We start from the raw sequence: 25613 nt of genomic DNA on the forward strand, positions 1-25613 counted from the left end.
ACCTTGCTGTTCTTATCACAAAAGCAACGGCACAGGACCGCGCTCGAAGCAGCGAAATTAAATCTTGTTCTCTCGTCTCCAGGGCCCGAAAAAAAGATACTTCTTCACTCATTCTTGAATGTCATCCTACTGTTAGTTACCGTTGGTCAAGAACTCTGTTTTGTTCAACACAAGTTTACGATACCGAGAAACACGGACCCTATAACACTCGTAACTATATTTTTTCTTCTTTCAGCCTCATATACAGTGTAGTAAAATCTTAGTCTATCCCCGTGGCTCTCCAGTGTGAATAAACAGATCTACACAGTATATACTGTATATACTGTACACGGTCTTCGCTTTATAACGCGTTTTTTTCCTCTCTCCCCCGCAGTCGCAGCTCTGCGCAGACCCTGCCAGATGCGCGTTCTGCCGGGCGGCTGCGTGACGTCACACCTGCGCAGCTCAGCGAGTCTGCGGCTGCCGAGCGCTAGGAAGAACAATATATTTGCCCTTTCACACAGCTGGGACTCCCAGCAGCTACAAACTTTTAAGTCGCACCCCACAACGATCCCACCTCCCCCCAGGTAAAACTAAACAGAGCTGTATCGCTTTCACAGCCGCCATTTCGTCTAGTCCTCTGGTGCGCAGTAAGGAGAAGTTGTTTTCTTTGGACTGTGTAAGGCATTAAACAAGACAAGACAAGAACTTTTCTCGGAAGCGGAACTGTTTTATCCAGGAAGGACAGGATATAGTCTGTGCATTTGAGTCGGTCCTGTTTTCTTATTCGTCGCTTTATTTTATCCCTTTTATTCAGACAGAAGACGTCTTCCGCGTCCGGCAGCCGTGGTGGGAGCTGACCAGTTCAGAGGTTCAGGAACCCAGGCGGATCTCTCTGGGGTCCGATAACGAGCAGATTGAGCCGACCTGTAAGAGCCCAGCTGTCCTGACCTGTCCTGTTTGTGTAAACACAAACACAAACACAAACACAAACACACACACACACACACCTCTCAGGAAATACACCTTCACATGTCCTCGGTGGCTTGGGATCGGTTTCTGCTCTGTTCACGGACTGTGTGTCGTGTCGTGTAGGTGAGACCGAGCTGCGCTCTCCTGCCTTCTGACGCGTCTCCCGTCGGCTGCGCCGAGGACGCTAAACCATGCCGGCCTTTGACAACTGCCTTGTGGCCCTGGAGGTGAAGGACCTGCACATCGGAGAGAAGAAGAAGTTAAAGGCTGCAATAACAGACAATGGGGGGAGCATTGCTTTTGTCATCAACAAGAAGGTACAGTGTCCCTAAAACGTGCATGAAGCAGGGAGCAAAGTTCTGATGGTAGAACAGGCTTCGTGAAATGCTACATTTTTTTAGAAATCAGTGGATTTCAGTTGTGGACGTGACCTGTGGGCACACATTTATGACAAACATTGAAAGCCGTCTGTGCCGGGACTTGCAGGAGGCACTGGTTTTGGTAAACTTAAACAGGCAGCAAGCTTGCATTCACTCTGAACTTTCTAGTTTGTCATCACCAATGATATCTTTTACGTGTAAAGTGCCTTTCCAGTCCCAAGGATGCTGTACGTAGTGATAAAAAAAAGTACAACTAAAAGTAAAAGGAAAAAATAGACAAGAGCATACAGGTTCATACAGATAGAATGTGGGACAATCAGCCACAGGTAAAAAAAAAAAAACAGAAGTTTTGATATAATTTTTTTTAGATACACGTTTTCTCAACTAGACATTGCTGAGAAATTCAAGTAGGGAGCTGCGCCAGCACGCGTAGGCTGCAAAGGAACAAGTAAAGGTTTATTCCAGCTGAAAAGAGAAGAAATGAAACACAACGTTTCGGCTGTGGAGCCTTCTCCACCTGAAGAAGACTCCACAGCCTTCACACCTGAAGAAGGCTCCACTCCCAAAGCTGTGTTGCTTTTCTTCTCTTCTCAGCATGGAGTAAACCATTACTTGCTCCTTTGCTGAGAAATGTTTTTCTTATGGCCCTGAAAGGCCGTTATGTGCCAACGACAGGCTCTCTGCCGGTCCCGAGAGCAGCAGACCTGCATCGCTCATGTCCTGTGTCCTGTGTCCTGTGTCCTGTGTCCTGTGCCCTGTGCCCTGTGCCCTGTGCCCTGTGCCCTGTGCCCTGTGCCCTGTGTCCTGTGCCCTGTGTCCTGTGCCCTGTGCCCTGTGCCCTGTGCCCTGTGCCCTGTGCCCTGTGCCCTGTGCCCTGTGCCCTGTGCCCTGTGCCCTGTGTCCTGTGTCCTGTGCAGTGCACCCATGTCGTTGTCAGTAACCTGGACAGCGTGAGCTCCAACCGCCTGAAGAGCATCCGCAGGTTCCAGGTGCCGGTGGTGGGGGTGGAGTACGTGTCTCAGTGCCTGGAACAGGGGAGACTGCTGGTGGTGGAAGGGTACTCTCCAGCTCTGCCACATCCCCGTGACCCCCCTCGCACCCCAAAACTGACAGGTAGTGGCCGGCGGCTCAGGTGGCCCGTTCACCACCCGCTGTCAAACGCAGTGCGGACGCTTTTCACTCAGAATTATTCCTTCTTCTAAGAGGCAGAAAATGGACCCTAAAAAGTGCAACAGAGGCTCCCAGAGCCCAATACAGCAGGTTTCCGGAGTCTCCTGACACTTTCACCGTTTTGAAGTCAGAGGTTTATTTTAAAGGGATTTGGGGCACCTGACATTATTCTAAGACTCCCTGAAGCCTGTTCACTCCTGTCTCATTTTCTTTCTTCCACTGAATTTACATGCTTCTCAAGGCAGGAGTTTGGGCTTGTCATTTAAAAGCCGGGGGAAACTGAAGATCTCTGTCCACTCCAGGTCAGCAGCCCAGAGAGCAGCCAAAAGACCTTCCGGAGCAGAATGAGGAAGAGAAGGCTGAGGAAGGCCCAACACTAGGCCATTTCAGGTGTGGTGGGCTTGTGCAGAGCAAACTGCAACACGAGATGATGCCTTACCTCTGTTTTTAAAAGCGTCTCCATTTTCTCAGGAATGAGGATTAAGGATAAGATCATGTCTACGACACTTTGTTCATGGTTTATGTCATTCCCATTGTACAGTGCCTTGCAAGTACAAAATGACTGATGCCCATTTCTTAAAATCAGTGTTTTGTTTAAAACCTGAATGCTCAACCTGAAGACTTTCAGTCTTAATCAGCTGACAACATATGGGAAAGATAAGTAAATTTCAGGAAAAATTGAAAAGAAAAAAACTTAAATAGGTTGATTGCAAAAGTATTCAGGCCCACAAACCTGGTAGCAGCACTTTTGGCAGCACATACAGTTGCAAGTCTTGTAGGGGAGGTCTCTACCAATTTTGCACACCAGCGTAGTGCAATTGTAGCCCATTTCTCTTGGCAGATGTGCTCAAGCTCTCAAGATTTATGGGAATCATTTGTGGGCAGCAGTTTGCAAGTCTTTCCACAGATTACTGATAAGACTCAAGTCCGGAGATTGATTGGGCCACTCAGGCACATTCACTTTCTTATTGTCAAGCCTCTGGCCTCGTGCTTTGAGTCCCGTTGAAAGGTGAATTTCTGTCCCGGTTTTGGGTCTGAAGCAGGTTCACCTTTGTGATCTGTCAGTATTTTGCTCCCTCTGTGTGCCCACCAGTCTTATCGAGCTTCCCAGTCCCTGCTGATGAGTGTCAGAACCCGAACATACTGCCGCCACCACCCTGCTGGACAGTGGGCATGGTGCTGACTGAGTGATGACCTCTTCTGGCTTTCAGTCAGATGTAATGCTCTGCGTTTAAAGACATGAGAAGGGCCAAGCGCCTTTTTCTCATTTGTAACCTATCTAGCTTGTTTGGTAGTTAGTAGTTAATTGGTTTATTTTTTTTTAAAAAAATCAAAGTTTTGTCTTATCTGACCAAAAAGCCTTTTGTCACCTTTCGGTACTTTGGTGCAGACCTGGTGGTGGAAATGCCTCCACTTGAATTAACCCCTGGACTGGGATCGAGGATCACAGTTCCTGCTGGGGAAAAGGCCAGGCAGAAATGTCGATTGCGTTTTAGAGCCAGCGCTTTTCATGACTGCCAGAGTCAAGTGTAAACATGTTTTAGTAGCCCACTTGATGTGTTTCTGTTAATATATTTGTCTTTTATTCACATTTGCTGTGTGCTCTCCTGTTTAGGGTTTATGGTGAGAATGAGAAAGGCTTGCCGACATACCCAGAAGATTTCCAGGTGGCCAAGTATTCTGTTTTTGACAAGGTAAACAGACTGTTTTCTTCCTGTATTCAAACATTCTGCTTTAATCGTCCTCTGTTCTGTAGCATTGTGTAATAATTATTGCAGGCAGGTATAGTGCAATCTTTAATATTTGTTTTATAAGTCTGTCATTTTTTATATATGTGAGACATGGCCTAATATAAAATAATTTCAACCCTTTTATTCTCTCCAATAGAAAATATGAATAGCACAAAATGACAGTTCTGATTTACAAAATGAATCATATTAAGAAGTTTAATGGGGACTCCCCTCCACCGCCACCAGTGTGCAGCCCTACCTGGATGATGGGAATAGCTTATCTCTGGTACAGCAGTCATGAAAGCGCTGTACAATCACGGACAGAAATGAGTCTCATAAACGTTCAGTATTGACTGTGTTCACACAGCCACCTGACAGTTTTCAGATTGCATTCGAAGAAGATTCATTTCTATGCAGTTTGTGCAGTAAAATAAAAATAAATCAGTATTGTTATGCAGTTTCTACAAGGCTTTACAATAAGTATCTGAGGACATGCGGGATCATTGGAGCTCGGCAGGCTAGGGTCCAGTGCAATGGAGAGTGAACCGCGGATGGTATCGGCGCAGATGTGCACACTACTGGCAGGAGTCCTGTCCGTGCTGCTGTGAGCGAGGGCCGGCCGGAGAGCCGATCCCTCAGCAGCCTGTCTGTCTGTCTGTCTGTCTGTCTCTCTCTCAGGGGGACGGTGTGGCCGTGGTGGAGCTGCAGTGCTGTGCGGGGAACCCAGAGCTGCCGTTCCGCGTCGCTCGGCGGGAGGGGGAGCGCTGCAGCAGCCAGGTCGCGGTCTCCTCTCCCTGCCGCCGCCTGAGCTTCAGCATTTCCGTTCGAACCTCCGTCTGTAAAAATAGAAACATCCGCCGGGATTTTTCTAGACCGGATTCTGTTTTTACAAAAAAAACAAAACCTCCCAGAATGAAAAGCTTTATTAACAAAAAACTTTGCAAAGGAATGGCATGCATCTGAAAGAACTGTAATCTCTCTGCTGTTCAGCAATATTAAAGGGTACCGTAGGCCTCTGCTCCTACACCAGTTTGTCGTTGCCTTAACATTTGAACTGTTTGCAGCTTTCAAAGGTTTTATTTTTAAATGGTTCCTTTTAAAGGTGTCAGGGGTATGGTCTTTACAAAGGTACTGCCAGCTCCTGTTCACTCCCTTGATCTCTCGGCAGGTCCTGAAGACCAGAGGAGACCTGATATTCACTGCCACGTCAGAAGCTGCCCTGCAGGCCTACGAGCTGGTGACGAGGGAGCTGACAGCTCGGGGCTTCAGGGAGCTCCAGGATCCCATTGGGGAAGCTCGCTTTCTGGGCTCGGAGAAACTCCAGGAGGTCAGAGCGAGTGGTTGATGTCTAAGGCACGAGAAGCTCAGGAAAATATTGTTAAATGACGCGATTCGTACGATTAAATTGCAATTTGGAGTTAGAAGTGCTTTGTCCTTTTTACAGTGAAAAGCATAACAGCAGCCAGACTGCCTAATAACCCGATCTTGCGAGAGTTTTTGCATCACCGGTTCATGGTGAATCCTTGCATGAATCCAGTCCGCAGACGCCTCGTGGCCGGACAGAGGACACTTGCGTTGCTCGGTCTCTGTGGCTTCCTTGCCCGTCGTGGGGATCCGCGGGGCATTGTGGGGCAAGAGGGTGTGGCGCGAGAGAGAGGGGAGCTCCTCCTTGACTCTGGCATTTTCTCCCGACAGCTGCTCCTGGAGGAGAGTCTGAACAGCAGCACCATCCCCCGGGAGGTGGGGGAGTTTGTGGAGCTGCTCTGGACGGAGGCCCTGGGCTGCCTTGGCGACGTGCTTGCCACCCCCGTCTCTGCCATCAGCCCTGGGGATGTGAGCAAGTCTCGGTGATGCCCGTCGTGCCGTCTCCCTCGTTCGGAAGGAATCTGCTCGCCGAGATGAGTCAGCGGCCAGTACACTGTAGAAAGCCGACAGAGACTAATGAGTTTACCAGGACACAAGAAATTCTGCATGTCCCAGGGCCTCATGGGAAAACTGGGGTTCGGCGAACCGAAGTCGCGATTCAACCTATTAAAACCTCTCAAACGTTCTTTTCCGCCTGTGATAAATAAGGAAAACAATAACAGTTAAAGGGAAGCAAAACAATATAATTTGGGAATAAGGCTGTATAGATCGTTTTAGACACGGTGAACGAGAGAGAAATGGCAGGCGTGGCTCGAGCCAGCAGGCAGCGCAGCTCACACGTGCTTGTCGAGCTGGCGGACGCTCTAGACTGGGGGGTCGCGCGAGGTTAAATGGCATTTTGTGTGGAAATTCATAGCTGCATCAGATAAATCTGTGTGTAGCAAGGGATTGCTGTGCTGTTATTTCAAATGAAGGATGTCTGGCCATCGGGCTCTGACTGCATCATGAAAACTACAGCAATTGGCTGTTCTTCCTCACTTGGGGTTTTAGGTGCCTGCTTGATGGGCGTCTCGGCGTCCAAACTGCGCTGTGTCATTCCCATTCATGACCGACTACAGGAAGGTGCTTCCGAGTAACTACGGCAACCGGTGCTTCTGCTGCTCCGCCTGCCAATCAATCAATTACCATGACAAGGCAAAGTAGCAGGAAGTCAGTCCTGCCTGTCCACTGTTAATGAGTACCTATTCCCACAGGATCTCACAGTTCATCCTCGCTCAGCCCTTCTTCTGGTCTGACCGTTTCCCCCATTTTCTTCATCGCTTCCTAGCTTCGGCCCTCGTTTGTGTTTCCGACTTTGGCTCTGGATTTCCCCCTGCGCTCGGCTGGGCTTTTCCCGGTCTGGATCTGAGCTAGTGCCCTGGATACGCTTCCGGATTCCCCCCCCCACCCATGCCTTCTCGTCTCGACGGGCTGCGAACTCTCTTTTGTTTTCCCACTACGGTGTGGCTTGCGCCCTCGATCTGCCCCTCTGCGGTTGACGTCTGCCTGCCTGCCTGCCTGCCAGCTCTGCCTCGCACCTGGGTTCACACGCTGCCGGGGACGCCGCGCCCGGCCCGGGGAGAGCGGCCGTCTTGACGTGTCTCTCTTGTTTGTCCGCTGCAGGTCAGCAGAGCTGAGGGCGCCCTGCTGCAGGTGCACAAGGCTCTGAGCGCTGGGGCCGGTCACAGCGAGCTGGCTGCCCTCATGGCCGAGTTCTACAGAGCCCTGCCCCACAAGGACCCTGCCCGCCCCACCCCCACGGCCAAGATCCTCTCTCAGAAAAGAGACCTCTGCCAGGCAAGACGAGCTGGGCCCCGCTTCTTGTATTATTAATTAACGATATTTCACCAAAATCTCCCATTTACATGTAATAATAATAATAATAATAATAATAATAATAATAATAATAATTGCTTACACTTATATAGCGCCTTTTCTGGACATTCCACTCAAAGCGCTTTACAAGTAATGGGGATCCCCTCCACCACCACCAGTGTGCACCCCGCCTGGATGATGCAACGGCATGTAGGAAACACATACCAGGCCACAGCCTTAGGGGTTATTTAATCATCGCTAAACTCAAACACATATACTGTGGCTTTAGAGCACACACCAAATGGAAGATTGTAAGAATTGGATACTAAAACATATTGTCCAGATATTACGAGTAACTTATTGTAATCACGCTTTTCTAAAAGGTACATCTCTTTGTTAAAACTGAGAAAAGCATGCCTTTGAGTGCCTTGTGTCTCGTGCTCCCCGTTAGCTCATCAGGGACATCGTCAGTGTGAGTGAGGCCACGCTCTGGAGCTCCACGCCCTCCTCTCTGGCCAAATACCGAGCCTTGCGGTGCAGCATGGAGCAGGTGCACCCTGGCAGTGCCGAGTTCTCAGCCGTGGAGAAGCTGCTCCACGACAGGTACCTGCGGCTCTGCCTGCACAGGGTAACGGGTCTGTGGGGGCGGAGAAACCACGTCCACCGCAAGGATGAGCTTGCCACGTGGAGCAGGGTTCAAATCGATTAACTACAGAGCAGCTTTAAAAAAAAAAAAAAGAGCTCCTACTTCGATGCAAATCATTTTACTGAGATGACCTGTGCAGCAGTGGGAGATGTAATTGAGCTTTGAGTACAGTACGGGCACCATGATGGTTCGTTCGGGGGTCAGAGCTCTTGCCTCACAGCTTTTTGGGTCCCGAGTCTGACTCCAGGCTGGGGATAGTCTGTGTGGAGTGTGCACCTGTCCCCCGTGTTCATCCATCCTGAGTGCTCTGGTTTCCTCCCAATTCCAGCAGAGTTTGGTTCCAAATTGGCCCATTCTCTGTAGCCCCGTCATGGACAGGTGTCGGGTCCTGTCTTGCCTTGTGCCTTATACTTCCAGGGTGGGCTCCTCGCTGCCACAATACTCAGATGTATTCAGTACCTCAGTTCTGAGTATATCTGAATGTTAAATGCATTCCTTATTTTAAATGGCTGTTTGAAGTGTTTTTAACCCTGCCATGTGAATGGATGAGCTTTTGTTCCTGCCTGGACCCGAGCGCGCTGGAGGCCAGTTTGACACAGGGGGCTGTGTTTCAGTTCCAGGCCAGTGCAGATCAAGAAGGCGCTGCGCGTCTGCAGGGCGGCGGAGCTGCAGAGCTTCCGGAGACAGCTGGGGAACGTGCGCCCGCTGCTCCACGCCTCCGCGCCCGGCAGCTTCGTGGGCATCCTGTCCAGGTGACACTGCGCCTCTTCACTGCGCGACGCTTCCTTGCCTTTCCTGTTCCTTGTTTCATGTCTTAAATATCGGAATTAGAAAAGAATCCAATCTGTTACGACTGCAGACGTGTAATTACTTTGGTGCAGAGGGAGGTAACGCCTTCAGAATAGTTATAGCTGAGTGCTCTTAAGATCTCTCTCTCCTGCTTTAGTTTTTTTTTTCCATTTGTCTGAAGAGCCCAGGTGTGCCACAAGATGGGAACGAAAAGCATTAGGGGAACAAAGAGCATCCTGAAACCCAGGAAAGCATGTGTGTGGTGCAGTAATGCAGTAAAGCCCTACTAAAGCATGACAGCTTCATGTATTGTTGTTTTCCAAAGCACGTCCAGCATTTTGCCCATACAGCTAGATATGCAGCTGGGCAATGGACTGAGGCAGTGTGATTGAAGTGCCTTGGGCAGGTGTACAACCCAGGATTTGACTCCACCTCCACCTTGAAATGTGGCATGGTGTGGCTTGTTTTTCCTATAAGGGGGAGTACAGCATGCGATTTATCGATCAGGGATGGATGGGGGCGACGCCTCAGCCGTAAGAGAGCTCAGGAACGGAAGTGGGTTTCAGGAGGCTCGGCTGCTTCCTGCCTCGGCGCTCTGTGACTAACTGTGCGTGGCTCTTGATGTCGCAGGGGCCTGCTGCTGCCGAAGACGGGTGTGGAGCAACATGGGATTGAGAGGACCGATGCTGGGACCCTGGGCAGTGGCATTTACTTCAGTGACGCGGTCAGGTTAGCAGAGTCCCTCGTTGCCGTGTGGCCCTAATAAAGCATGACAGCTTCACGCCTCACGTACTGTTGTTATCCAAAGCACGTCCAGCATTTTGGCCATGCAGCTGGGCAAGTGACTGAGGCAGTGTGATTGAAGTGCCTTGGGCAGGTGTACAACCCAGGCTTGGACTCCACCTCCACCTTCCTTCTACATGTCCTGAGGCCCAGTAGTCCTCCTCCCTGCTGGCTCGTTACCTGACGGTGCTCCACGTTCCTCACTCGCACATCCCTGGGTGGAGGAACGCCACAGTGTGCCGCGGGAGTTAGCACTGGAGACTGCCGATTTACCTCTCTCTTGAATCATAGTTTAATTAGGAATCAATCACGCTGTAGTACCATTTTCTACAGCTGTGTTTCCAGTGTTGTAGAGAGACCATTAGTACACCACTGCAGTGTCATAATAATCCATTAATACTCCATTAATACACTACTGCAGTGTCATTAATACTCCATTTATATGGCACTGCAGTGTCATTTATAATTCATTAATACGCCACTGCAGTGTCATTAATACTCCATTAATACACCACTTCGGTGTCATTAATACTCCATTAATACACCACTTCGGTGTCATTAATACTCCATTAATACACCACTTCGGTGTCATTAATACTCCATTAATACACCACTGCGGTGTCATTAATACTCCATTAATACACTACTGCATGTCATTAATACTCCATTAATACACCACTGCAGAGTGACTAATACTCCACGTCAGGCTGGTCTCCGTGTTCTTGCTTGCCCCCGGTACGCAGCACCAGTATGAAGTACTCGAAGCCCAGCGCCGCTGATGGCACGCGTGTCCTGGCGGTGTGCGACGTGGCTCTGGGTCAGTGCAAGGAGCTGGTGAAGAGGGACTTCAGGCTGGTGTCGGCACCCGAGGGCTACCACAGCGTGCACGGAGTCAGACGGACCCCGCGTGGCCCTTCCGACTTCGAGGTGCTGTGTCCGCCCCTCTTCCACACACTCCCTAACTCCTGCACGTCGGCTCTCGAAACAGACCGAGCCACAGAACCGCCGCCGTCTGTTTTGGCCTTTTTGTAATTCCCTCATGATTTGAACACACTTAGACGTAGTCTACGAGAGATTGTGTAATGAGGAAGCTGCTATGTCTACATTTTGATTTCTGTGCGATAGAAAGTTTGTTTGTCGGTGTATTTCAGGATGATGAGTATGTGGTGTACGATACGAACCAGGTCCAGCTGAAGTACGTCGTCCAGTTCTCGGCGTGCGATGACCAGGTCAAGGAGTTTGAGCCCTCTGTTGATGTTTCCGCTCAGCAGCTGGAGCAGCTGGAGCAGCCTCTGACCTTCGACACAGGTGAGCTACCTGTGCAGCTGGGGGAAAACAGAACACAGCGGAGCTTTCCTCTCTGACATCATCTGCAAATCACGAGACAACTTTCTTCACTAACAGAACTCCTCTGCCTGGCAAACTTGACAACTTTCACACTTGACACGTATGTAGGCTGCAGATCATCTTGAGCAGCACGGTGGCGCAGTGGTTATCGTTGTTGCCTCGCAGCACTGGGGCCCTGGGTTCAATTCCTGGGGTGCTAGTATCTGCATGGGGTACCTCTCCTCTGGGTGCTCTGGTTTCCTCTCACAGTCCAGAGGCACACTGGTAGGTTAACTGGCCCTGGTGCAGGTGTGTGCGTCAGTGTGTGTATTGAGGCAGACTGGCATCGTGTCCAAGGTGTATCTTGCTGTGTGCCTGTTGCTTGCTGAGTCAGGCCTCAGCTCCCCTACGAACCTCTATTAGATTAGGCCATTAGAAAAAATAGATAGAGGAATGGATTCACTTTTAGCACTTTACTCTCTCCATCATAGTTTTGAAGAGAGGATTTCACAGATGGACACCTTTTTTTAAAACTGTAAAATTGGAGTATTAATAGTCCTGTTAGACAGGCTTTAGAAAACACTCAGCTAAGGACATTCATAACTGTCATTGAGGTGGTTTCTGCGCTGGATGCAGCTGTGTGGGTCTGGGTCTGGGCCGGGCTCTGCTTTAAGACTTCGTGTTGTCCGCAGTGTCTGAGCGCGAAGCAGACGGCCCCGGGGAGTACAGGGACCCGCTGCGGGAGGTGACCGCCGGTCTGCAGGACAGCGCTGGCCGGCCCCTCCTCCTGCAGCGCGTGCACGTCAAGGGCAAAGTGATGGACCTCCTAGCGCAGGTAGGGGGGACGCCAACAGCTCGGGGGCCCCAGTTTGACGGCCCAGGACTCGCGTCGCCCACCTGCGTGCTGACATGTGGCCGCCCGTCTCCGGCTTGTCTTGCAGGTCGTGGTTTTTCAGACCTACACCAACCACAGCGCTGTTCCCATAGAGGCCAAGTACGTGTTTCCCCTGGATGAGTCGGCAGCGGTTTGTGGGTTTGAGGCCTTCATTAACGGGAAGCACGTGGTGGGAGAGGTAATAATTAATAATAACAATTCCTTACGCTTGTATAGCGCTTTTCTGGACACTCCAGAGGGTAAGTAGTGAAACAGAGACATGATGAAAATAAAGTAAACGATCAATCACTACTTGTGCAAACTGAGGAGGTGTATAGCTATGGGAATGAAAAATGATTTAGTGCTATTACACATAAATCTTGCAAGTCATAATCGTGCCATCGCTGGGGTAGAGTTTCCTGAAACTGAGCTCCGCGTGGAGTATCGGCCGATGGCACGGAGCATCACCGTCTCTGGACCTTGCCGTCTTCTGTGTTAAAACCCCAGTGTTTTTGCACTCCCCCCCCCAGGTGAAAGAAAAGGAGCAAGCTCGGAGAGAATACAGAGAGGCCATTGAGAAGGGGCACGGAGCTTACCTCATGGACCAGGAGGCGCCTGTAGGCCTTGCATGTTTTATCTGCCTGCTCCTCCGCCGATCTGTCTGGTCTGTCAGCGCGTTTATCTGTGTGTCTCGCCTTCTGTTAACTCTGTCATTCCCTCTTGATGCTTGGGTTTTAAAATGGAGCTGTTTCATTTTGTCTGGGCCGATGCTTGATCTTTGGAGTGTGCTTTTTTCCCCCCAAAACGTATAGGTTTGCTCTAGTCTGCGTGTAGCAAGCGAACTCTTAAGTTCTGCTATTATTAGTATAAAACTCTCTCGGGATTTCATCTGCTTTGGCATTGTTTATGTTAGTGCTTGGGGACATAGAGAACGTCTTTTCTTAGGTCAGTGAGGGAAACGTCATGGTGCCTTAAGGGCTGAGGGCCTGAGCGTCTTCCAATGTTCCTGGATATTTTAGGATGTGTTCACTATAAGTGTTGGCAACCTCCCTCCGGAGTCCACGGTGCTGATCAAAATCACCTACGTGGCAGAGCTCACCGTCAGCCACGGCGACATCACCTTCCGCCTGCCGGGCAGCGTGGCGCCGTGGCAACAGAGCCACGCCCTCACCCAAAGGACCCAGGTACGAGCCCGGTTTGGCCGTTCAGGAATGCATCACAGGGCCCGCAACATCAATCAAATAATAAAAGTTCCGTTTGACAAGCACATGAAGTTGTTTTTAATATTTCTGTCAGATGATAAAAGACAAGCTCAGCTGTGTAGCCTATATTAGTGTCAAAAAGATGTCCACTTGAAAGCGGCTTGGATAGATTAAGCATATTTGCGATCTTTCTGTATGACAGTACAGCTAAACTGTTCCAGTTTATTTTGCAAGATAAATAGCTTTCGGCACGTTCTCTGTTTTGCGTCTAGTCACCTTTCCTGTTTCTCAAGAAAGAAGTATATTTGTTGGTTCAGGTGGGTAGCTGCGTCAGCATGCGTAGGCTGCAAAGGAACAAGTAATAGGTTTATTCCCTGCTGAAAAAAAGAAGAAAGAGAACACAACGTTTCGGCTGTGGAGACTTCTTCAGGTGTCACACCTGAATTAACATGTTCACACCTGAAGAAGGCTCCACGGCCGAAACGTTGTGTTCTCTTTCTTCTTTTTTTCAGCATGGAATAAACCTATTACTTGTTCCTTTGCAGTATATTTGTTAAATCACTTGTACTGATAGAGGTGTTGAGCAGATGGACACTTCAGGAAATTTAGAGTAGTCGCTTGTTAACGATGTGTGACATCGCACCATACCTGTGATCTTTTGCACGCCCCTCACAAACAATGAGATCATGAATGACCGCTCTTTCCCTGCTCTCCAGGACACTGTGGGCAAGGTTGCTGTGAATGAGGTAGAGAGCGAGAGGTGAGTTACGAGCTATTGAAAGGGATAGTTTTTTTGTACTGCACAGTACCTTGCAGAAGATTGCAGCCCCTTCCTGTGGTCTCCCATTTGTGAAATTACAAAACGATGAGTACACCTTTTTAAAACGGAATATTTGACTCAGAACTTGAACGTTCAAACTGATGGCCTCTAAAGTGAATAAAATTGCATTGAATGTTAGAAAAAAAGTAAAGAAAAATATGCAATATGTTTATTGCATAAATATTCATGTCAATGACCTACATATTTGGTGGAAGCATCTTTGGCATCAGTCAAAGTCTTTTTGGGTAAGTCTCTACTGACTTTGCACACTGCCTTGGTAAAATGTTTGCACAGTCTTTCTGGCAGGCATGCTCAAGCTTTCTCAAGTTGCCTGGGGATTGCTGATGGGCAGTAGTTTTTAAGTCTTTCCACAAACCGTAAACAAGATTCAAGTCAGTATATTGACTGTGTCACTCAAGAACATTCACTTTCTCATTCTTAAGCTGGTCCAGTGTAACTTTGGCCTTTTGCTTTGGATCACCGTCCTGTCGAAAGGTGAATTTTTGCCTCAGTTTTAGGACTGCAGCAGATTATTCTCTGAGGTTTGTTGGGTCTTTGCTCCGTCTGTATGTTCCCATCAGTGTTGACAGGCTTCCCAGCCTCTGCTGGTGAGAAACAGAACTAGGTAACTTTCAGTATCGCAATCGGCCACATGGTGGCGGCCCTCACCAGTTTCCTCCTTGCCTGGCTGCTTCAGTGGGGATCGATGGCCAGATCTACCGACTTCACCATACTCAGCTAATATGTGTGACATGTAAAGGTTTTTTTATGCACCCAAATTAATTTGGTATTCTACAGCAAAGCATTTGAATTCATGACTTTTCCAATTTTCTTTTATATTAATGATCTATTTATTATTCTTTTTGTTTTTTGCTTTGAGTGTGTGGTGTAGAAAATATGAAATCTGTTAAGGGATCTGAATACTTTCGTCAGTTTACTGTAAATTACATCCCGAATACCATATCACCCTGGACAATGGTAATGTTTTTATTTTGGGCATGCCTGTGCTCTTTGTTGCTGTTTGTTGCTACATTACCTGCTGAATCGGACAAACTAAATCTTTTTTCAGAAGGCCTCATTTTAAAATCCAACTGAAAACTACAGGGCTGTTTGTAATCTGCAGGTGTTTTGCCCTGGACATGTCAGTTGAAATGCCCTACGAGATCACAGACATCCGCTCTGTAACACACCAGATCGAAATCAAGGTATTGGCCATGTGTTCTGTAGTGTTCTTGTCAGTGTGAAACCTCCCAGCACACTTCTATGGCTTGTGGTGGACAGTGCAGTATACCGTTACAGTAAAGGACTTTCAGTACATACTGTACTGTACACGAGGAGCTGAACAAGCATACTGTTTTCCAGTCTTAATCCACTGATAAAATAGGGTTTGTGGATTGCTTCTTTGTCCAGAAATGCCTTTTGCATTTTCAGCAAGTGGAACAAATGTGCCTGTGTTATGCGTGTTTTTTTTTTTTGTTTCTTTATTGTGTTTTTAAGCTTTGAATTTTTTAATCTGGCTCCATACCGCATCCCTGCTCATTAGGTCTGTTTGGTGCATTTCAGAAAACGCAGTGCAAGGCTGTGATCAGCACAGAGGGAGGCAGCTCTCTGGGGGCCGATGGCTTCCTTCTGTCCATCACCTTGGCTGAGATGCACCTGCCCCGAATGTGGGTGGAGAATCACCCGGAGAAAGACAGCCAGGTGAGCTGGCAATGCCACAGGTGCAACAGGTATCCTTGTTTGCTCCCCACGTGCTGTGAAGTCTGGTTTTCATTTTGCATCGTCAATCCTCCTCCTGCTCCTGTTGCAGTGCCTGGCTCTTGTTCCATTGTACCACTTCTAGCGCATTTATTAAGAGCCTTCGAGTCTCGTTCCTGCCACCTCCACTGAACCTCACCTGTCTGGAGAGCACCTGCGTGTGGAGTTGCAGTTCCAGGAAGATCACGAAGGTACCTACCTTCGTGCTATTCCACACACTGTCTGTGCTTCATGGTGTCTGTCTGGTTGATGTTGTTCCTTAGGCGTGCATGCTGGTGTTTTATCCCGAGTTCGAATCCAGCGGTGAGGTGGGCGCCGGCGAGGTTGTTATTGTCCTGGACTCTTCCAATTCCATGAGGGGTTCGGCACTACAGGACGCCAGGAAAATTGCTCTGCTGGTGCTGAAAGCCCTGAGCTGCAAAGTTAACGTGCTCTTCTTTGGTACAGGTGGGTCAGACAGCTGTGGGGAAAAAAAAGGCTGGGACACTCCTTGAAATTAAAATTCTTGTGGCCCTACTCGAAAATAAAATTAGCTTAGTCGTTCATAAGCGAATTGATTTTATACCTTTTTAGTGGGAAGCACCTAACCAACATTAGACTTGATGTCGCTTCAGAGCCCACTAATAGAAAAGTAAAATGAAGTACAAACAGTTGTCACAAATAATGTGATTAAGGAGATAATTGACATGATGTTAACAAACCTGGTACAGATCTCCCTTTCAAATTCAAAGAGCTTTTATTGGCTTGATTGAGCGAGTGTTGCCAAAGCAATAATAAGTAGAACAAAAACATCCGTCCATCCATTTTCTAACTATAGGGATACAACCTATCCTGGCAAGCAATGCATGCCAGGCAGGATTAAACCCTGGGTGTGATGCCAGTTCATTGCAAGGCACACACAGACACAAACACACTCACACCAGGGCCATTATAAAAAAAAAACATTTCTAATGAAAACATACGAAAAATATATTTAAATTGCCAGTGTCTGTAAAAGTTTTTTTTTTCCTGATTGCTACTGCTTTGGCAACCCAGTGATTCGTTGGTCCTGCCAGAAAAGTTCTTTAAATTTGATGACTGTGCTCATTTCTCTTGTGTGTTTCAGACTATAAGGAATTGTTCCTCTGCTCCCAGGACTGTAAATCTTCCTTTGAAGCTGCCAAGAAGTTTATTATGGTAAGTACTGAACGATACGATCGGCTTTTAATCCCAATGTAAGAAAAAATCTGAAGAAACAAAAATATTTTATATTTGAACTATACCTGTACACGCAATACAAAGTCATTCAGAAATGTTGTAGAATTCAGGTGGTGCTGGATTCCGCAACTTGAAATTATTCTTTGGAAAGAAAAAAAATTATGGAAATGGAGCACTAATTTTATTTATGAATATATTCTTTGATATTCATCCTAAATGGCCACTGATGTTATTTATCTACAGTAAGTAGTTAATCCTTTTTTTTTGGTGAATTTGTCATTTTGTGTCACACGACATAGTAAGTGTTACGTGTCTGGTGTTTCCCTTTGTATCCCATTCCTGTAAAACCCGGGGAACCTTTTCTAACAGACAAGTGAGGACTGCCAAGTGTTTAGATGAGCAGAAACCACAGAACAGTGTTTTAATGAAAAAAAGGTTCCAGACTTCAGAGTACCAATCAACTCAAACAGGGATTTAGATATATTTCATGATCTTTTCTTGTGACCTTTGAAAGTCCTTGTCTCTCTATTATAATTTCTGTGCACAGCAACTGGTTTTGGGCGTTAACACTGACAGAAAGGATGTCTCTTATATCATGCTCTGGCCTGATTGAGATGTAACCTGGGCGTAGTTCCGTTGTTTAGTATCTTATTTCGCTTTCTCTGAAATGAATTGCTGCTCGTCTTCCTGTTCGCACAGACCACTCCACCAGCGGGGGGCGGCACTGAGCTCTGGAGGCCGCTACGCACTTTCAGCCTCCTGGCTCCCTCCCGAGGCGTCAGGAACCTCCTCCTGATTTCCGACGGACACGTGCAGAACGAGGGGCTCACCCTGCAGCTGGCCAGGGAGAATGTCCCGCACACCAGAGTCTTCACGTGTGGCGTCGGGTAAGGACAGGGTGCAGGGATCAGAGCCCCGCGCTATCCTCCCGGATATCGGTGGCTCGTCACGAGGGTCCTGCCGGAAGGACGGCATCATCACCTGTGCCTGTGTGGTGTTCGGGGTCAGGGGGCAGGAAACGAGTTGGTTCACCACGCTGTGGCTGCTGTGGCCTGCTGTGGGCAGGCCTCAGGCAGGACCTGCGGACATGTGTGTCACTTTCGGCTTCAGCCTCGTCCTTCTCTTTGACTGACCTCGTGGAGAGAGAGAGAGAGAAATTTATTTTGAGATACGTGCATGTGCATTGGGATCCATGCTTGCGCTGGTCTCTTGGGACATGTACGGTAGAATAGACGACACTTCCACACTATGTACACAATGTTTCACACAGTGCAGCAGATGAGCAGGAGCAGGAGTCTCTGGGCGAGAGACAGATAAGCCCCAGGGGACTGTAGGCAGTGCGTTGACAGAGAGTCCGCAGTGCAGAGGGGCAACCGGACTGGGGTTCAAAGCCAAGATCACAGGCAGGTAGTGGTTGCAGAGCCGCAGGCATGGTGCTGAGGTAGAGACCAGCGAAGGCACTGAAGGAATATCAGAAAGAGGAAATCCAAAGCAGGCAAGAGGTTGTAGCGTTGCAGAAGATTAAGTGGTCCGGGTCATACACGGGAATCAAGGGGGAGACCCCGGAATTGTGGTTGAGGGAACAAGCAAGAGTCAAGTCTGGGACAATCTAAAACAGAAGGGGAATAGTCTTAAGTACTCAAAGACCAAACTCTGTATCAGAGCTGTGATCAGAGTCCAAGGTTCTCCGATATCCCTGTATCACCTGGAGCGGCGAGATGTTCATGGCCTCCAGGTGACCCAGGTCTCTTGTTAATTGGTGCCCATGGCAACTGCTGCTGAGTGGCAGGTGGGCTGGGCAGAGGCCGGCTGCCACGACAATGCTAGCTCAAACCCCACCCCCCCCGGGCAGGAGCCGGGACAAATATGACAAGGTTGACAGTTACAAATGAGGGCAGGGCAACTGATTGACATCACTGATGGATCCAAGAATCTCATCCAGCCGTTTCTTGAAAGAAGCCAGGCTATCAGCTTCAACAACATGGCTGGGTAGCTTCTTCCACATTCCCTTACCCCCCTGTGCGAAGAAGTGCCTCCCTTTTCTCACTTCCGCGCAGTTGCCATCCTGCCTCGTGCTCTGCTTGCTCTAGTGCAGCCATTCGTCTTGAGCAGTGCTGATTTCCAACGCCCTCTGTCGCTTTCTTCAGGTCCGCAGCCAACAGGCACATGCTGAGATCCCTGGCTCGGGCCGGAGGCGGAGCCCACGAGTTCTTCGACGCAAAGACCAAGCACACCTGGCAGGAGAAGGTGAGGCCGCGTGGAGAGGGACGCGGGGGGCCAGCTCGGTCTATTGATAGCCTTACATTTTTTTTAGACTTGCGCTTTTCCATTTCGGCTGCCACACTTGAGATGTCGGAGAAATACCGGCCTCGTCCGGGCGGGATCCAGCCCCAGCCTTGTAGGGAGCAAATGAAAACCCCATTCCCTTGGAGCTCTCAGCACACACGGAGGCAGTACCCAGCCTGCAGGTTGGGGCAGCTAAACGGCTGTACACCCCAAAATATACTGTACCAGCTTTCCAGCACCATGCAGCTACCTTCATTCCCTTCCCAGGCCTGCTTGCACCCAGAGAGCCAAAGACACGCCGTTTCTCTGTAGTCAACCCCCATGAGCACATGTGATTGTTCCAGTCAGGCAGCACTGTTCGGCTCCGTGAATCACGTGATCTGTAGCAGCAGTGTGGGAGGCCCTTAGGGCTGTGGGCTCAGAACCTCTGCAGCGCTCTTGAGCGAGGTACAGGTACTTCTAGGACGTGCCGCGGTCAAACGCAGCTCCCCTGCTAATGTAGGGCGCTCTGGATGAAAGCGTCTGCCAGATGAGTTAAATGAAGATTTTAATTCATTAAACTTGGATTCAATTAGAACCCTAATGCCCCAACATAGTGATGGGGACACTAAACTAAAAAAAAAGGCGCCATACTTTCATTCAGATGAGACATTAAACCGAGGTTCTGACTCTCCTTGGTTATTAAAAATCCCAGGGTGTTTCTCGAAAAGAGTAGGGGTGTTACCCCAGCGTCCAGGCCAAATCTGCCCCTGGCCTTTACCAGTCGTGGCCTCCTAATAATCCCCATCTATGAATTGGCTTCATTACTCTGTCCTCCTCCCCACTGAGAGCTGGTGTGTGGGGAGTATACTCGTGCATCGTCCAGGTGGGGCTGCACACTGGTGGTGGTGGAGGGGATCCCCGTTACCTGTAAAGCGCTGTATACATGTAAGGAACTATTTATTCATTTACATAAAAAGAGCAGTCTACTTAGCTGTCTCTCTGGCGCCCTCAACGGGCCGCTCCATGGCCATCACCTCCTGGAAAGGGCTGTCGCAGTACGGGAACGGCCGCGGCGTGCTGGGCAGGGCGCTCCTCTGCGGCGCACCTGTGGAGAGACTCGCTGTGCTGTAACCTTGCCAGGTGACGGCCCAGGTGAAGCGCATGGCCTCTCCGGGCTGCAGCTCGGTGTCGGTGAAGTGGCAGCAGTTCCGCTCCGGAGCGCCCCCTCCTGTCCAGGCCCCTGCGCAGCTGCTCTCTCTCTTCAGCGACTGCCGCCTCCTCGTCTACGGGTTCGTGCCGCACTGCACAAGGGTAAGCGGGGCTCCTGCTCGGCGCTCGGACGGGACTTCGGTGCGCTCTCCGGTCAGGTTTCTTCATGCAGATACTATGTGGGAAAGGTTACAGTGTACTGAAGTGCCAGAGGACAAGCTGGCCTGGTCCTGATCTTGTATTTATTCCAACCATCCAAAAGGGAATTATATCATTTGAGACTGTTGTTAGTGTTATTAAATCACGTTGGCCGTTCAGACCAAGGACGCTTGCAGTGGAACAACAATGACTGCCCTCTGATAACTCATCAGTATTGTTTAGGACTGAGAGGACTATAGTCGCTCTAAGACATCTCTCTAGACCATGTACGTGTTTCCCCTGGCTGGAGAATGAGCGATCGTTTTGTTTGCCTTCAAGGCCACTCTGACGGGCAAGGTGAGCGATCGGGAGATCGAGACCACGGTCGCCACCACAGAGCTCCAGAAGACCAAAGGCACGGTAAGACGAGGAGCACGGATGTGGCGTGTGGACACCTTGACGTCGCCGGCCCGGGTTTCTCTGGTTCCGCGATGCGTGATGTGTGATGTGTGGCTCCTGTGTTGTCGCTCTGCAGCTGCTGCACACACTCGCGGCGAGAGCGGTCATCAGAGACTACGAAGAGGGGAGCCTCCACGCGGAAGAATCGGAGCACGAGGCGAGTCCGGGCAGAACCCGAGCCGCGGCTGCTGGGCGGTGGGCTGCTCTCCGCTGGGCTGATGTTGAGCCGACAGCGGACAGCAGTGCTGCTCTCCTCGGGAGTCTGCAGCGCCAGGAGCCATGAGCACTGAGCTGCTTACTCACGCAGGAGCAGGTGGAAGCACACGGGGAATCGTGAGGTGGACACGTGTGCTTTCAGCACAGCAGATTCTGGGTGGGACCTAATGGCATCACGAACAGGTCGTAGTCTGAGCCCCTCACATCCCAAAAATGAGGCACGACCGGGCCAGGTCAGTCCCGGCGTGTGAGACCTCTCCCAGAAGCCAGCTGCTGCTGAAGGCGGTGTTGGCCGACCAGGAGGTGACACTCTTCCCTCTGGCCCAGAAGTCCCTCACCAGTGCCTCAGGGTGATGACACCGGACATGGCATTGTAGAAGGTGCCACTCTTCGGATGAAGCCTAGTCCCTGACTTGACAGCTCAAAAAATATCCCTCGGCACGATTCTTGAGTGTAGGGGTGTTAACCGCAATGTCTGGGCTGAATTCTGCTTCGGCTTTGCGAACAACTTCGCCTCCCTACATTTCCCCCCCTAGTGACATCGTTCAAGCACGTTCTGCACCTGATCGGCGCTGGCGGGGGACTACTGGTGTATAATGGGAGCATTCTGTGCTTCAGTGATGGACAAAGTGGGTGTAGTTTGTCTCCAGGGATGAAATATGGTATATAAATATCATCAGTTTTTAATTGCTGGTATAACATTGTTTTCTATGATGAAGGTTAAGAGGTGGCCAGTTTCAAACTGATATACCATAAACAAGAACGTTTTTGGGGGTGGGGGTATTAGCATAATATCCACTTTTTAAGTTTCCATCTTATTCCACTCGGTGGTAAATAAGTTTTGTCATCCCGCTGTTTTTTTTTTTCTTCCAGGCGAGGAAAGCAGAGTTAAAATCGTACATCATTGGCCTGAGCAAAGAGTACTCAGTCGTGACGCAGTTCACCAGCTTCGTCGCCATTGAAGAAAGGGTGGGTACCCAATGGCCCGAAGGGCATCTAAACTCCAGGGTGACAACTGGCTTATTCTCTCCCTTCTGCAGTCACTTAAGAAGGAGGCGCTGCAGTCAATACAGAAGCCAGGAGTGTACTACGGTGCTGAAACATTTCCCTTACAGGTCCTCCGGTCACCTTAAAAGCTGATTTGTTCAATCTGTATTTCTGGTTTTGTTTGCTCACATGTTCACATGTTCTAACGCCCGTCGAGACACGGGGACCAGGACAAAGGGCTGTGGCTTTCTCATGTGCAGCGTTGGGGAAAGACAGTTTAAAAAAAAAAATCCATTACAATTACAAGATACACGTATCAGGCGTGAGATTAATGAGACGTTTGGGGAAACTCATTTAAAAAACTTTCAGTGATTCCTGTAGTATGTGTGTAGTGTACTGTAGTACAATACCTGTTGACAGTTAATGCCCTCAGACTTCTTGTTAGTTTGAAGAGAAATCCCTTACACGAGTCACATTTGACAGTAATGGATTACTGTTTACAAGTAACTTTCCTCAACATGTGTTCGTATGCCTACAGTATGTGTTCCATAATTCTGGGCTGGTGGACACGTACACCTCCAGCGAGTTCTGAGATTGGTTTGTCTTCGTATTTCAGGATGAAGAAAAGCAAGAATTTGGTTCTACAGACATAGAGGAGCTGATTGCAATGGAAGATGTGGACTGTCTGCCTTACTTGGAGTGGGAGAGTCGAAACCAGGGTTCTAACCAGGTAACCGTTAGTTAACGACCTTATAATTCATGTCATACAAATACAGCGAGTGCAGACTCTGGACACTCCACTCACAGCGCTTTACAGGTCATGGGGATCCCCTCCACCCCCACCAGTGTGCAGCCCCACCTGGATGATGGAAGGTTAGTATTGTCGCTGAAGCCTGTGCCTCTCTCTGTTAGCTGAGCACACTCCTTTGTATCGATACAACCTTTGTATCGCAGGATCTCTGCAATGTGATCAGGTGTATTCTGTGCCTTCCACAGGAGCTTCTCAAGCTGTAAGGATCAGAAAGACATGGAAAACATATTGTTGGTGGTGGGGGACAGTGGCAGGGTGACAGAGTGGTGGGCATTGCTGCCTCGTAGCGCTGGGGCCCCGGTCCGGTTTAATTCCCCCACCTGGGGTGCTGTCTGCGTGGAGTTTGCATGTTCTCCCTGTGCTCACGAGGGATTCCTCCCACAGTCCAAAGACGTACAGTACCGGTAGGCTTATTGGCTGGTGGTAGAATTGGCCCTGGTGCGATTGTGTGTGTCTTCCCTGCGTCCCCCTTCCAGGCTGCTTTCGTTCATGAACATGAAGGTTATTTTATAGTGTGCAGTACTTTAAAATAAAGGAATTGAACCCATTGCAGTGATGCTCACCACTGACATTCACTACCTTTTTCAGATGTCCACACGTGCAAATCTCCTGGATTGTGTACATCTGCAGTTCCAGTTTATCACAACTGCTGTTTTCTAAAAAAAGGTCCCTATTTAAATGTATAAGGATTACATACTGTATGAAAACACAAAAAGGTCATTCAAATAAATGATTGGCATTTAATACCCAGTTCACTGCAGTGGTGTTTTCACTTCTCTTAGATTACTGGTGATTATTTGATGAATACGTCATTAATTTGTCTGTTGTTGGTGCTGCTTCAGAACAGCGTAAGCATTTGTGGTTCCTAAATTTTATGGAGTTTTCATATGAAAAAATACAAGACAGCTTTTGATAAAAATGAATACCGTCAGTGTGGGATAACAAGCACACAGAACATCTTGTGAGGTTAGTTTTAGGTGTGTATTTCTGAAGCTACAGTGCAGTATGTGAACAAAAGCACAAGATAAACGATTGCCACTTGCAAAATGTTTCTCTGAGCTACAGACAGGATGAAGATCTTGACTTTGCTGCCAGTCATGTTTGGTAAATAATAACTGTGTGGAGACATATCGGAGTTACAGTGATATCTCACACACTGTATGTAGTTTCATGTGGAACAGTCCTTTTGTACAAATGACTTCCATGCGTGTGACACACTTTGTTTGTTTTTAGGAATATGAGGAGGAAGATGAAGAAGAGATGGACAGAGAAGACCATGTGCTTCAGTCTCATTCTTTGTCTGAATCTGTGAGTGACAAACTACCTTCTCTGTAATGGTTTCTCCAGTCAGATGCCACCTTCCTCAAATGGAGCAAGTGTTTTTTATTTCCTGTACCTTTGGCCATTTAACCTACCAATATTATACCCCTGGTATCTTGTGCATCTGACATTTGTCCTCTCATTAACAGAACAGAACATTTTTTTGTGTTTATCAACAAAAAGAGCAGAGGATAGAAAGTACAGTGCGTCTTTTTAACTCAATCCATATGAGAACTTTTCACTGCGGGACTGGGGGAGGAAACTGGGGCTCCCAGCAAAAACCCATGCGGAGGCGCGCGGAACATGCAGACTCCACACAGACAGCACGTCTGGGCCAGGATTGAACCCGAAGCCCAAGCGCTGAGAGGCAGCAACGCTCACCGCTTTGCCACGGTGACATCCCTTAGTGTTGTCACATGTGCGCACACGCTAATCTCCTGAATCACGTTCAGCTGTAGTCCTCATTTATTACACTTACCATTATCTAAAACAGGTCACCTCTTAAACATAGAAGGATTACATTTAGAAAACATAAAAAAGGTCATTCAAACAAATGGTTGGCATTTAATACCCAGTTCACTGAAGTGATGTTTTCCACTTCTCTTAGATTACTGGTGATTATTTGATGAATACGTCATTAATTTGTCTGTTGTTGGTGCTGCTTCAGAACAGTGTAAGCATTTGTGGTTCCTAAATTTTATGGAGTTTTCATATGAAAAAATACAAGACAGCTTTTGATAAAAATGAATACCGTCAGTGTGGGATAACAAGCACACAGAACATCTTGTGAGGTTAGTTTTAGGTGTGTATTTCTGAAGCTACAGTGCAGTATGTGAACAAAAGCACAAGATAAACGATTGCCACTTGCAAAATGTTTCTCCAAGCTACAGACAGGATGAAGATCTTGACTTTGCTGCAAGTCATGTTTGGTAAATAATAACTGTGCGGAGACATATCGGAGTTACAGTGATATCTCACACACTGTATGTAGTTTCGTGTGGAACAGTCCTTTTGTACAAATGACTTACATGCATGTGACACTTTGTTTTTAGGAAAATGAGGAGGAAGACGAAGAAGAGATGGACAGAGAAGACCATGTGCTTCAGTCTCATTCTTTGTCTGAATCTGTGAGTGACAAACTACCTTCTCTGTCATGGTTTCTCCAGTCAGATGCCACCTTCCTCAAAACAGAAAAAGTGTTTATACTGTATTTCCTACATTTTAAAGCTTTTCCACATTATATAATGTTAAATGAGAAAACACAAGATAACTTCACTAGGAAGTGAACAATATATTATAATGTTTTCAGAAAGTACAAGAACAGAGGACTGTACCTTTATGTGAGCAAAAGTATGACGTG

At 48.4% G+C, this 25613-nt stretch overlaps 1 protein-coding gene across 4 annotated transcripts in view; it reads left to right on the plus strand.

Moving 5' to 3' along the window:
• Positions 1 to 25613, plus strand: part of parp4 (poly (ADP-ribose) polymerase family, member 4) — a 30534-nt gene that overhangs the window by 166 nt on the left and 4755 nt on the right. The window contains exons 1-34 of one of the 4 annotated variants that reach the window (XM_069178765.1): positions 110 to 210; positions 374 to 566; positions 797 to 908; positions 1075 to 1268; positions 2249 to 2444; positions 2804 to 2891; positions 4117 to 4195; positions 4910 to 5008; positions 5400 to 5558; positions 5927 to 6064; positions 7259 to 7432; positions 7902 to 8053; positions 8711 to 8848; positions 9516 to 9614; positions 10412 to 10595; positions 10820 to 10976; positions 11687 to 11829; positions 11936 to 12067; positions 12399 to 12485; positions 12888 to 13052; positions 13787 to 13830; positions 15014 to 15095; positions 15454 to 15591; positions 15912 to 16095; positions 16754 to 16824; positions 17545 to 17732; positions 18993 to 19092; positions 20254 to 20424; positions 20800 to 20880; positions 20996 to 21076; positions 22009 to 22104; positions 22739 to 22852; positions 24167 to 24241; positions 25306 to 25380. In XM_069178765.1, the coding sequence (XP_069034866.1) occupies positions 1143 to 1268; positions 2249 to 2444; positions 2804 to 2891; positions 4117 to 4195; positions 4910 to 5008; positions 5400 to 5558; positions 5927 to 6064; positions 7259 to 7432; positions 7902 to 8053; positions 8711 to 8848; positions 9516 to 9614; positions 10412 to 10595; positions 10820 to 10976; positions 11687 to 11829; positions 11936 to 12067; positions 12399 to 12485; positions 12888 to 13052; positions 13787 to 13830; positions 15014 to 15095; positions 15454 to 15591; positions 15912 to 16095; positions 16754 to 16824; positions 17545 to 17732; positions 18993 to 19092; positions 20254 to 20424; positions 20800 to 20880; positions 20996 to 21076; positions 22009 to 22104; positions 22739 to 22852; positions 24167 to 24241; positions 25306 to 25380 (3816 nt within the window). In that variant the 5' untranslated portion in view covers positions 110 to 210; positions 374 to 566; positions 797 to 908; positions 1075 to 1142. The other 3 variants (XM_069178764.1, XM_069178767.1, XM_069178766.1) reach the window with 3 other exon arrangements.

The sequence above is a fragment of the Lepisosteus oculatus genome, chromosome 15, assembly GCF_040954835.1.
Source record: "Lepisosteus oculatus isolate fLepOcu1 chromosome 15, fLepOcu1.hap2, whole genome shotgun sequence".
Lineage (NCBI taxonomy): Eukaryota > Metazoa > Chordata > Actinopteri > Semionotiformes > Lepisosteidae > Lepisosteus > Lepisosteus oculatus.